General features: G+C 41.7%; 1 protein-coding gene across 1 annotated transcript; it reads left to right on the top strand.

Moving 5' to 3' along the window:
• Positions 1 to 1,698: 1,698 nt before the first annotated feature.
• On the top strand, positions 1,699 to 12,498 carry LOC135115343 (transmembrane protein 41B-like). The gene is given in 9 exon segments (XM_064032003.1): positions 1,699 to 2,715; positions 6,396 to 6,555; positions 7,062 to 7,190; positions 7,624 to 7,673; positions 8,477 to 8,625; positions 8,932 to 9,042; positions 9,044 to 9,071; positions 10,177 to 10,268; positions 10,921 to 12,498. Coding segments are annotated over 9 exon segments (1,047 nt in total). The 5' UTR covers positions 1,699 to 2,438; the 3' UTR covers positions 10,972 to 12,498.
• The last annotated feature ends 286 nt before the right edge of the window (positions 12,499 to 12,784 follow it).

Genomic DNA, 12,784 nt, shown 5'->3' with positions numbered 1-12,784 from the left:
TCTAAATATCTTCCTTGACATTTTCCCAGTTTTGTTTCCTCTTTCGTGTCTTCCTTCTTTTTTTTCTTTTAATTCCTCCATTTTATTCGTCTTTCATTTCCTTTCTGCCCCTTCTTGTTTTCCTTCCTTTTCCTTATCTTCCATGTCTTTTTTTATTCCTATTCCTCTTCTTCCAGTAATGTTAATATAGAAAATTTTAACTTTTCTTTTCCCTTCTTCACTTCCTTCCTTCCTCACCCATCACCCAATCTCTCTCTCTCTCTCTCTCTCTCTCTCTCTCTCTCTCTCTCTCTCTCTCTCTCTCTCTCTCTCTCTCTCTCTCTCTCTCTCTCTCCCTATTTTCGTTTTACTTTTTTCCCTCTTCACCTCCTCCATGACCTTATCTTCTCTTCCTCCCCCTCCCCCCATCGCTGCCCACCCTTCCATGCGACCTCGTTTGGAAGCCAGTGTCATTCTCGTACTGGAGAGCGAGAACGGTGAGAGAGAGAGAGAGAGAGAGAGAGAGAGAGAGAGAGAGAGAGAGAGAGAGAGAGAGAGAGAGAGAGGGGGGGGGAAGGAGGCTAATATTTTCCGTACATATAATTCTTGTTTTTTTTTTTTTTCTTTTATCTATTTATTTTTTTGTCCTATTTTGTTTTACGCTTTACCATTCGTCCAACTGTTTTATTGTTGTTGTTGTTGTTGTTGTAGCAATAGTAGTAGTACTAGTAGTAGTAGTAATAGTAGTAGTAGTAGTAGTTGTTGTTGTTGTTGTTGTTGTTGTGTTTCAGTTTTGTGTAACCTTTTCCTTTCATCATTTCTTCCTTTCTTGCTTTCTTTCTTATTCTTCTAGGTCTATTCTGTACGTTTCACTATCGTTCATTATTATCATATTTGAATTTGTATAACTTATTATTTTCTCTTTCCCTTTTCTTTTTTTCTTTCTTTCTGTTTTCTTCCTTACTTATTTTCTTTCTTTTTTTTCATATTTTAGTATCAGTTGGAGTCACGCTTTTATCATTCGTCAGATTAACTTTTTTTCTTCCTCTAAGGTTATTCATTTGTCCATCTGTCTTATCTAGCGCACTGATTCCAACCAACGTGAAGGAATTACTATTATTTTTCAGTCCCCCGTCATGCTGCAGACTCTGTTCACTCGGCAGACAAGAGGTGCTTGATAGACTCATAATATTAAAGCATTTGGCGTCTTGTCACACCCTCTTTTTAACACGTTCAAGTGGAAATTAATAATTTCATTTTTTTTTTCATGATTCCAGTGATAGTTAAGTATTCTACATCGTCTCTTGATAAAAATAATAAATAAACACTGCTATTAATGCAGTACACAATGAGATGAATAAACAAATAAGAATATGCATGAGAACTCGACTCATCATTTTTGTTGTCCGTATGAGAGAGAGAGAGAGAGAGAGAGAGAGAGAGAGTGAGTCTGTGTATGTGTGTTTTCCTCTTCTTCCTTTCTCTCTCTAGTCAGGACTCAGTGACCTTGCTCAAGCCTTAGTAATGCACACACACACACACACACACACACGCACACACACACACACAAATACACAGCTGTTGCCTCCCTCACTAACGCCAGCAAGGACGCAGAAACAAGACGAGAAAATAGTACATCCATAAGAAAACAAACTCCACGGAAACAAGAAATCATAATACCCACTCGTATGTTACATTAAAGAAAGGAGAAAGGGAGAGAGAGAGAAAAAAAAAATTGTTAATACTCGTAAGTGACTGAGACGTGACTGTGATATGTTGCTTGGGTTCAATAGGATTACCATGTGGTGTTCTGTGCCTGTGCAGACGGGAGGGTGAAGAGGTTGTGTGAAGACCATTATTAACAAGCAACTTATTCCCTCAGGAGCATTGGCGTGTGAGAAACTGCGGTACTTATTCTCTAACTCGTGGTGGTGAATCTTCCGTGACTGAGTGAAGGGAAGAGCTAAGCGTTGTTCATCCAGCTGGGCCATGTGTTCCTTGACTGGATAAAGGCAAGAGTTAGGCGTTGTTCACCCAGCTTGCCTGTGAACCCCCAAAAGTCGTGCTTGGAAAAGATCATCATAACAGCGCACTCTTCAAAAAATATCATATAAGGAAAAAAAAAAAAAGAGAGAGAAAAACATTAATTTACTAGTGTGGCACCCTTTTTCAACCTATAGACAGGTCCAAAACCTACAGAAAGACCACGCACTGAAAAAAAAGGGGGGAAAAGAGAGAAAGAAAAACCGAGTATAATCCCACTTTTAAGGAGACCAGCAGAAACTCTCCAACTTGCGGCCTTCCCAGCGCGGCCGTGGATTGCAGGAGTGGGCCTTCAGTCCTGTTGAAAGAGTAGCTTGTATGCTTCCAGGTGACTAAGGAAACGGGAGTCTTAAATTTCTCTGGAGCTGGCCAAGGAAGCTAAAGAGTCTTAAGTTTCTCGGAGGTGGCGGCGGGGCATGAAACACCTGCCGGGTACATGCTTTACCACCAAGAACATCTCCATCACAGTCTCGCAGGACGGCAGGGAGTGCTTTGTTGACGAGAGAGACTTCGAGGTGGAACTGACAGCCACGAGTCCCACCGAGAGTGTATTGTCTCCATCTTTCTCAAGCCACACCGAGGTCGTGGATTGTGGGACTGACGAAGAGAATGAAGGGTTGAGGAGCCTGGCTGACTCCATCGGGTCTTGCAGTGTTGATATCCCTCCCAGTCCTGACGCGACCAAGGATGCAGGTGCTGGCAGTGAGATTTTGCTGCAATATATGAGTAATGTGGTTGTATAGCTGTTAAATCGTGTGTATTCCCTCCTCCTCGTATGATGTAAGAGGTTTATTGCAGTTTCGACTTATACAATAGAAGTAATTATAATACAATAATACAAAACACACACACACACACACACACAAAGGAAAAAGCATCACAACCCCGTCCCTGTAAATTTTACCGAATATTGGAAACTTGAGATACACAGACAGTACTTCTCGAAATGTGTTTAGGTTATAAATACCTTAATTTATGAGAGAGAGAGAGAGAGAGAGAGAGAGAGAGAGAGAGAGAGAGAGAGAGAGAGAGAGAGAGAGAGAGAGAGAGAGAGAGAGAGAGAAGCAGTAGTTTAATTACATCAGTTAATGATATTGTCAGGGACATAAGGATAACATTACGAACCCATTCTGTACTTTGCCTCATACAGATTACCTTAGGCGCCTCTCGATTTTACAATAACTTGGTTTTTTTTTTTTTTTTTTTTTTTTGCTGCAGTCAATCCTCAAATCACTGGAAACCTTCTATGGCATTCAATGGAAGAGAAAGTCACGAATGAATCACGTGGACTCAAGGATTTTCTGCTTCAGGTGATAAGAATGCCAACGCAGGCGCAGTATTCCTAAACGTATGGCCGAAAAGTGAAGGTATGTTTGAAGTAGGAGGCAGGGGAGGAGAGGGTGTTAGAGTGGAGGCTGTAGGAATGATGCAAGGTTTAAGTACGTAATCGAGGTGTCATTCCCATATTTGTTGGTTGTACCTCTTATCTTGAACTTATCTGTTTTGATCATTGAACCTCCGAGGGCTGGGGGCAAGGGCTAATGCGTAAGATAAGGACGCGGTGCTCTTTCTTTGGCCACATGAACACATATTTCCTTCTTGTGATCTGTTCAGCTTTGTGTCGCTCTTTAGGTCAGTTGTCTTCACCTGTCTGTTGGCTTTATGCTGAAATCTGACCTTTCCCAGTATTGAATTAAGAACATTTTAATGTATTTGATCATTTGATTCGTATTTCTTCCTTCTTGTGTTCCACTTTGAATTCCTTCTTTAAGTCGTTTCCTTCAGTTGTCTCTTGGCTTTTATGATGACCTTTAACTCTACTTATTCTTTCCCAGTAATGAATTCAGAATCTTTTAGTACATCTGATAAAAATGTTCTACTTCTTTCCTATCTCCTATTTCCCATCTCCGTATCTGTCTTTACAACGGCACACACTTGCTACCTCAAGAATTCAATTTTTTTTTTTTATTCCAAGATTCTCATAAGTATTATTTTCAAAGATCTTCTTAGTGTGTTTCTGTGTGTGTGTGTGTGTGTGTGTGTGTGTGTGTGTCAATAGCTTCCATTAGTCTGTTAGAAGCATTATGTAGCATTATCTCCGTCAACTATAGTTTCCTGCAGTATTTTAATATCTTTATCTTACTTTACTTTGTCTCCATCACGTTTAAAAACAGTGTGTGTGTGTGTGTGTCGTCTGCTGCGGCTCCGTCAGGCAGGTGCTGGTAGGTCACGGTGATGCACTCCTTTATTTACTTCCTTCTCTGGGCTTGTGTAGCGCTAAGGTGGAGTTGAGGCTGTGAGAAGGAAAGGTAGCGTCACTCAGAGCTCCTGGTAGTTATCCTGGGCTGAGTATTTAGTGAGATAACGCCAGAAAAGAGAGTAAAGAAAGACCTCAGGATGATGATGCAAGTCGTCAACTTCCTTTACTCTTCTGATCGGGGTGTTGGGGAGGCTGCTGGCCACGTATGCATACCTCATTCAGTGTTGTTTGCCCTATCGTTCCTTAATCACAACCCACTACGAGCCCTGATGAAGCAGAAATAACAGTAGCGTTCTCATCGGTAGGTTAGTTTACGTTAGGTTAGGTTTGTTGATTTGGTTGACTCGGTATAAGGGGCACCCATTGCAGCGGGCATGGGATAGGGAACGAGTAATAGAGATGAGAAAAGAAACAAGGGTGTGGATTAATTGTGTCACTGCTATTAACACAGCTTTCCTGAATCGCTAGCCATTCTGAGACCTATTGTTCTGCAACCCCTTAGACATTATAGTGGCTAGAAATTGCAAACTCTGTTCTTTTTTAGCCCATTCTTTCTTGTAGATGCTTATTTAAATATATATATAAAGATTCCATATATTGTTCTTAGTGCTATGAATTGGTGCATGGGAATTCTACTCTTTCACCAGTCTCTTTATGGTTTTTCTTACATTTTGTCATTCTGAGTAATTTAACCCAATATATGTCCATTGCAAATTATTTATAATGCTGACTAATTTTTTTGAATACTTCTCTATTTTTGGGAAGCAAAGTTAGTTTAGTTAGGTTATATTAATTTGGTTCTGTTAGATTACTTTGGTTAGGTTAGTTAGTTAGGTCAGGTAAGGTTAGGTTAGTTTGGTTTGGTTGGCTTGGCTAGGTGTGTTTGGTTTGGTTAGGTTAGTTTGGTTTGGTTATATTAGTTTGGTCAGGTTATTTTGGTTAGGTTATATTAATTTGGTTCTATAAAGTTCCTTTGGTTAGGTTAGGATAGTTAGGTCAGGTAAGGTAAGGTTAGGTTTGTTTGTTTGTTTGGTTACGTTAGTTTGGTTTGTTTACATTAATTTGATTAGGTTATTTTGGTTAAGTTAATTTGGTTGTTGGGTTAGGTGGTGGTGCATGACAGCAGGCTGGTGGCCACAACTCCTCACCCCTGTTTATCTTTTCTTGTACATATGTCTGTTTTTTTATTAATCTGCCTTTTGTTTTCATTGCAGATCATTAGTTTCTGAGGGGATGGGGGGTTCAGGGGTAAAACATAATAACTAATGATTTGCAGGAAAAACAACAAGCTTATTAATTCAAAGCAGACCAAAAAATACTAGAAATAAATAGTTTCATCTGGAATGGTGAGACTAGTGAAAGAGTACTATTGCATGTTGCAGTGGAAGGACACTTGGTAGAATGCTTGGGGCTGTGCCATGGGTGCACTTCACTATGGAGTAAGATGATGGAGGACATTATTATTATGAGTCAGGGCAGCTCCATAAACTGCATACATGTCAGCCCATCTTCTGAATGCATCAAGAGAGTAAGTTGTTGAGAAAGGGCTGATCAAGTCTTGTGCTGCATGTAGAGAAGATATATTACAAGGAAAATTTTGGTATTTGGTGTAAATTTAGTCTACATATTAAAAAAAAGAACTGGCTTTATTGTAGGTGTTGAAATTTTTTTTGAAAGACACAGTTGAGTTGCAACAAATGGCATCATCAGAAAGAATTCTAAAGATCCCTGCATCTGATGCTGAAAAACCCACGGCAATAATCAGCTGATGTGTGTGATGTGCTGTGAGAGTAGAGAGTAGATTGCTTGGCAGGGAGAGATAAGTGATATGGTATGGCTAGATGCTTTAGATAACAAGTGTTTGTTCATGCGTCTCACCTTCCAAACAATTCAGTACCATCTACCTTCCCAGCATTCATTGTGGCCATACCCTTACCAGTGGCTCTACACTTTGGATGGGTAGAGTTTCCTTCAGATTGATCAGATAACTTAACTTCATCTAACCTAACATTACCTATCCCATCTCATCCAGACTGTGGTGGGGTGACTGATCTGAATGTTACAATATTGCTGACACTCCACAACATTTTGCATCATTACCTTCCTCCAACAGAGATGACGCAGGCCAAGGCGGAGACAGCGGGGGGAGGGAATGACGGTGGTGGTGTGGGGGCCATGGACACACGCCGGGCCCTTCTCTGCCTGGTGGCTATCTTCCTGGTGTCTCTCAGCGCCCTCACCTTTGTGTACAAGAACTTCCCACACCTGGAGGAGTGAGTGCTGGCCTGGTTTCACTATACAGGATTGAGTCATGGCTATGCTGTCCTGTCACTTATCAAATCTTAAAGTTATGGGTGTTCCTTGAGCACAATGCTTTTTAAACTAATTTCAAGAGCAAAATTGTGCTATACCTGAGGTGTAGAATGGTGGTCCATGAGACTGTTCCTTTCCTCTGGGGGCTGATGGGACTAAGAATGTGAATGCTGTTTGTGTGAGTGTGCAGTGCTTTGTCTGGATTTGTGGGATTGCTAGCCTGGTGTATAGATCTTTACACCAGGCCAGGAATCCCACACAGGGTGGCCCAGACAAAGCACCAGACACTCATACACTCACCATTAACCCATAGACAAGGAATGCTTTATTAGTAACTTTATAAATTCATAAGTCTACCTTTTATAAATTGAGATTAGCCTGTACATGTAACATATATGAGGAACAAGAGGAGTAAAGTAAGTGTTAGTTGCCAGTGCAGTGTTGAAGACGTTGCTTGTTGTGTCAGGGACGAGTACCAGCACATGAAGCTGCCACGGGACATAGAGGACGCCAAGAGCCTGGGCCGAGTGCTGTCCCACTACAAGGAGCGCTACTTCTCCGAGGTGTTGGCGGGAGTCTTCGTCACCTATATATTGTATCCTTTAGACATGAATGACTGTGCCTCCCTTCCCCTTGACTTCCTTCCTGGTCTCCTGAGGCTCTTGATACTACTCTTTCTAATCAGTGGTCTTGTTCTCTCCTGTTTCTTCCACTTGCATTCTTAGATTGTCTCCTTTCTGGTCCCTTGAGGTTCTTAGCACCCTCCCTTACATCACTTTGTCTTGTTCCTTCTTATTCCCACTTCTTGCATTCCCAGCTTGTTCCTTTGTGGTCTTGAGGCTGTGATTTTTTTCCTTATTTTTTTCTGTGGCTTTGTTCTCTGCTAAGATGAAGAGGAGGAGGAGGAGAAGAAGGGAGATTTAAGTTTTATATGATATTTTAGATATAATTACTGCTATATTTCAGGCTTCACTGAGCTACAGATTGTTCAGACATGAGTGTACTTTTCCTTGACCTCAGTGCCACAGTTTGCAGACCTTTGCAGTGCCAGGATCCATTTTCCTGTCCATCCTCTCAGGTGAGTCTCACAAGATTGATGGGGGGAGGTACTGAGGTATTCTGAAAGCTGCAAAATTCTCTCTCTCTCTCTCTCTCTCTCTCTCTCTCTCTCTCTCTCTCTCTCTCTCTCTCTCTCTCTCTCTCTCTCTCTCTCTCTCTCTCTCTCTCTCTCTCTCTCTCTCTCTCTCTCTCTCTCTCTCTCTCTCTCTCTCTCTCTCTCTCTCTCTCTCTCTCTCTCTCTCTCTCTCTCTCTCTCTCTCTCTCTCTCTCTCTCTCTCTCTCTCTCTCTCTCTCTCTTTTTCTTCCTTCTATTGACATACACTGTTACAGGGGCTGCCATGTTTAGGCCTGATGACTTCTTACAGCTTCCCTGATTTTCTTATGTTCTTGTGTTCCTTACCTTACCTCTGTCACTTCTTTGTCAAGTCCATTCCCGATATACTTACAGGCAGCCTTTGGTTTATGATGGTCTCCTCTTCCACCATTTTGTGGTTGTGATGCTGGAAGTGTTTGTCCCAGTACATTCCCCTTTGCTGATTATTTTTTTATATTGCTGATATATTCATAATTTATTTTTATTTATTTATTTATTTTTTTTTTGTTTACTGTATACCCTCCATGTGTCTTTTTACAGTTTTTTTCGGTCATGTGTTTATGTCCTGCATTATGACTTTACAGTACTATAGCATTAGCTCAGGTGAGTGACATGCTGCAGGTTGTTACTTTTTAAAGTGGTTCTGTCTTCTGCCTTAACTGTAGAACCCTCTGCACTTCACTGGAGGTCTGTGTGGGAAGGTGTGATAGTTGAGTTCCCCTCCGCAGGGTTCCTTTTCCGGTGGGAGTTGGCGCTGCTCATGATCTGCTTCTGCTCAGCCACAGGAGCCTCATTCTGTTACCTGCTGTCCTACCTGGCGGGCAGACCCATCGTCCTCAAGTACCTACCTGAACGTACAAAATCCTGGCAAGAGAAGGTATGAGTCTTTCTTTTCTCTCTCTCTCTCTCTCTCTCTCTCTCTCTCTCTCTCTCTCTCTCTCTCTTCTCTCTCTCTCTCTCTCTTCTCTCTCTCTCTCTCTCTCTCTCTCTCTCTCTCTCTCTCTCTCTCTCTCTCTCTCTCTCTCTCTCTCTCTCTCTCTCTCTCTCTCTTCTCTCTCTCTCTCTCTCTTCTCTCTCTCACACAAAACCATCTCATTAATATTAACTTGAATGAAATTTAATTTATTTCCTAATTCACCATTTTGCTTTGCTATTGCCTAACTGTGTGTTTGTGTGTTTGCAGGTGGACAAGCAGAGAGACAATCTGCTCTTCTACATCATCTTCCTGCGTATCACTCCCTTCCTCCCCAACTGGTTCATCAACATCACCAGTCCCATCATCAATGTGCCCCTCTGGCCCCTTCTGGCTTGGCACATTTATTGGTGGGTGGTCGTGCTACACAGTGTTCACTTGTTTGTGTTTGTTTGTTCACACTTCACAGGACTGAGTTGATCTTGTAACATTAATCTCTTTTTATTACTTAATTATTGTCTGACTTTATTTGTTTATGTAGACATATTTTTGTAGATAGATAGGTATAGTTTCCACACACTACTTCCTCTAACAGTAATTTCAGGGATGTGTTTCTCTGCATGGAAAATGTATTTTTCTGCTTGCCATATCTGTCCTTAAGTTCTAGTTGTGTCTTTTTATATATATATATATATATATATATATATATATAATATATATATATATATATATATATATATATATATACATATATATACGAGTATATACATATATATATATATATTTATAATTTGTCTGCATCTTTTTTTTTCTTTTTTTTCTTTTTTTTTTTAATCCATCTATTTGTAGACCATAATCATGTCTCCTGTATTTTGCCCCTGTTCCATCTTAGTCATATCTGCCTGTCTCATCTTGAGTTCTTGTTGTGTCCTCTTAATTTTAGTTTCTTTGGAGATACAGATTGTCTGCATCTATCTTTTTATGTCATATATTTGTACAGCATTTTCATGTTGCCTAATTTTTTTTTGCCATTCAGCTTCATTATGCCTGCCCTTCTCATCTCAAGTTCTTGATATGTCCTGTTAATCTTGGGTTTCTTTGGTGATACAGGTTGTCTGCATCTATCTTTTTATTCCATATATTTATACAACATGATCCTATCTCTTTTCTGTCCTTTTTTTTCCAGCTTGGGTAATCCTAACTTGTTGAATCTTTCCTGTTGGTGTGAGTTCAAGATGCATGTGCTTTACAGGTGTAGCTCACTCATGTACATCAAGTAAGAAACAAGAAGAAAGTGGTTCTCATGTAGAGTGGTAGATGAATAGAGTAGATTCAGTAATCAGGTTAAAGCTGAGTCATTGGGAAGCTTTAAAAGAAGATTAGATGTGTATAGATGAAAATGATAGTGGAAATAAGTAGGTACATATCATGCAAGGACTGCCACGTGTAGCTCTTATAGCTTCTTGCAGCTTCCCTTTTTTCTTATGTTGTTGTTTATTTTCTCCTCTGGTGTAGGTGTGGCTCCTCCCAGCATACTGGCAGTGCAGGCGGGCACTACCCTCTACCAGCTGACCTCCTCAAGTGATGCCTTCTCCCTAACATCCGTTTGTAAGTCACCAAGCACCACCATTCATCCTTATTTGTGACTGTCCACCAAAGTATGGGAGAGCTTTTCATAATCATTTTATTGCTTTTGTTTTTATATACCAGGCTGGCAATCCCACATGGGGTGGCTCAGACAAAGCACCACACACTCACACACAGCATTCACATTCTTAGCCCCAGACAGTCTGTGTAGACCAATGTGCAGACAGTTTTTCTGTAATGCTCAGTATTCGTCCATGCACCTTAAGAATTGTGTGATTTTTCTGTCTTGCAAAACTGGACCATTGTGTCTTTTGTATTCCTAACATTCCAGGAACTCACTGCCAGGGATGAACTTTCTCTCTTGTTGCTCACTACAAGATGGTTGATATCAATACCATATGCTATTCCCTAACTAGGAGTATGTGTGTGCAAGATAATTGACTGGAATGCAATAGAGAGTTCTTTGTTTAATTTTCTTTTGATGAACTATACATGTACAAGCACCAGATTCCACTACTTTCTAGTTGGTATCAATACCTCTCATCTTATTCCTTAACTAGGAGTGTACATGTGCAAGAAAAAGGTCTTTATTTATTTTCTTTTGATGTACCACATACTTACATACATCGTACAAGATCATGTGTCACAAAGCATTTCTCTTCCTCTCCACAGGTCTTGTTAGCGTTAGCGGCCATCCTGTCCCCTTGTCCCAATTTATTCTAAAGAATCGTCTGCGGGAGAAGTTTGACTAGGAGCAGCTGCCTTCCATGGGCCAGAGAGGGGGACAATGTGGCGGGGCTGGATGGCGGAGGAAGAGGAGGGTGAGGAGAGGCGTGGTGATCCTCTTCAAGAAAGCAAGCATTGAGGAAGAAGTTAAAGAGGAGGTGAGGAGCAGGAGGAGGAAAAGGAGGAAATTGGAGAGGAGGCGAGGGAGGAAGAGGAGGAGGAGGAGGAGGAGGAGGAGGAGGAGGAGGAGGAAGTAGGGTGCTGGGGGAAGGTACAGTCTCCTGTCTCCCCAAATGCCAGACGTGCATCACTGACAGAGATTCCCTTTGAAATCGTCATCATTGCTCACACTGGGCACTGAACTGTCCTCTTGTAGTGAGCCAGGACGTCCCTCATATCCTTCCCTCGTCTTGCAAGTGGCTGGGTGCAACAAGAATCCGTTGACCCAGTGCTTCCTGCTGTGATTGCTGTGTCCTGTTTCTGGCGACAGAGATGAACGGCACATGCTCTCTTTAACATTCCCCCTGAGTGGTGTGCTCCCTTGATCCTCCTGTTGGTAGTAGTTGGGGTTGTGGTGTCATTCCATGGATGATGTGGAGCAGGTGTGTTGCATGAGAGGGCTGGCTACTCACTGGCTGGTTCAGGAAGGGTAATCCAGACAGGAAACAGAGCTCACCCTTTTGTGGCCGCATGGTAGGTGGATAATCTGATGCCTTGAATAGGTGTACTACTGAGTGTGTGTGTGTGTGTGTGAGAGAGAGAGAGAGAGAGAGTGTTAGCAGAGTGTTTAAAACCAACAAAACTATTAATTTAACAAGAGTGAGCCAGTTCATGTCCTTGTCTGACAGAAGGCATTGTGGAGACTATGCTTATTTTTTATTAAGGTTATCAGTAGAGAAGGAAAGTATAAACACTATTGTAAGCTAGAGGGTGTCATGCCCTAGTTGTAGAGTTAAGCAGGACGGGTTTGGTTATAAGTGGGATATTGCAGTTGGTTATGTCCATCCTTGCCAGACCTTTACATCTGTGCTGGTGGGAATGCTAATCATGAAGAACAAGCCAAAGAAAGTACCACCACTCAGCCCCACCCACTGCAAGTCATGTAGGTGGAGTGAGTGAGTGGTGCTTGTATGCATGCCTTTGGTTCTTTGACATAGCTGGTTTTTTGTGTAGGGTTCAGAGAGGTGGGCAGACACACACCACATGGCCAAAACCATTGTCTGTGATGTCTTCAAACTCCATGTACTTTAAACGCTATATAAGTGAAGTGACGTGTATGCACCTGGTGGTGGGGCTGCCAGCTGGCCTGCCTGCCGTGCTGTAGGAAAGACAGCAGGCAGACAACCCCAAGGCTGCAGGAGTTGGCACAATAACCTAACATGCTGGATGAAGGAGATCTTAAGTGTACAATTGTAATTCTATTTCCTCCACTGGCAGGCAGCATCACTGTGTAGTGACTGCTGTTGCTGCTGCTGCTGTGTTCAAGGGTACTTTACTGACCTCAATAAAGACTTGTTGACCTGTGTCCTGCTCTGCCTTGCCCTGTGTTTGCCTAAGGTTTGTTGTGTCCTGAAAGGGAAAATGGTCTTCAGTGTAATGCTTAGTACATAAAAAGCTGCAAGCCTTGTTTTTGACCTACACAAATTTTTCATCTCGTACATTTTTGGTCTTCAGCCTCTCAGCCAGTGTGTTGTGAGGACCAGAAATACGCTGTGTAGCATGACTCTCTTTACTGCACATGGCTTAGCAAGATACATGGAAATAACCCCATGCATTTACATGCAAACAATACCTTAATGTGCCATAATAA

This window comes from Scylla paramamosain, chromosome 29 (genome assembly GCF_035594125.1).
Source record: "Scylla paramamosain isolate STU-SP2022 chromosome 29, ASM3559412v1, whole genome shotgun sequence".
In the NCBI taxonomy this organism is placed as follows: Eukaryota; Metazoa; Arthropoda; class Malacostraca; order Decapoda; family Portunidae; genus Scylla; species Scylla paramamosain.
Note: the sequence above shows the minus strand (reverse complement) of the source record. Positions and strands in the feature narration are given on the sequence as shown.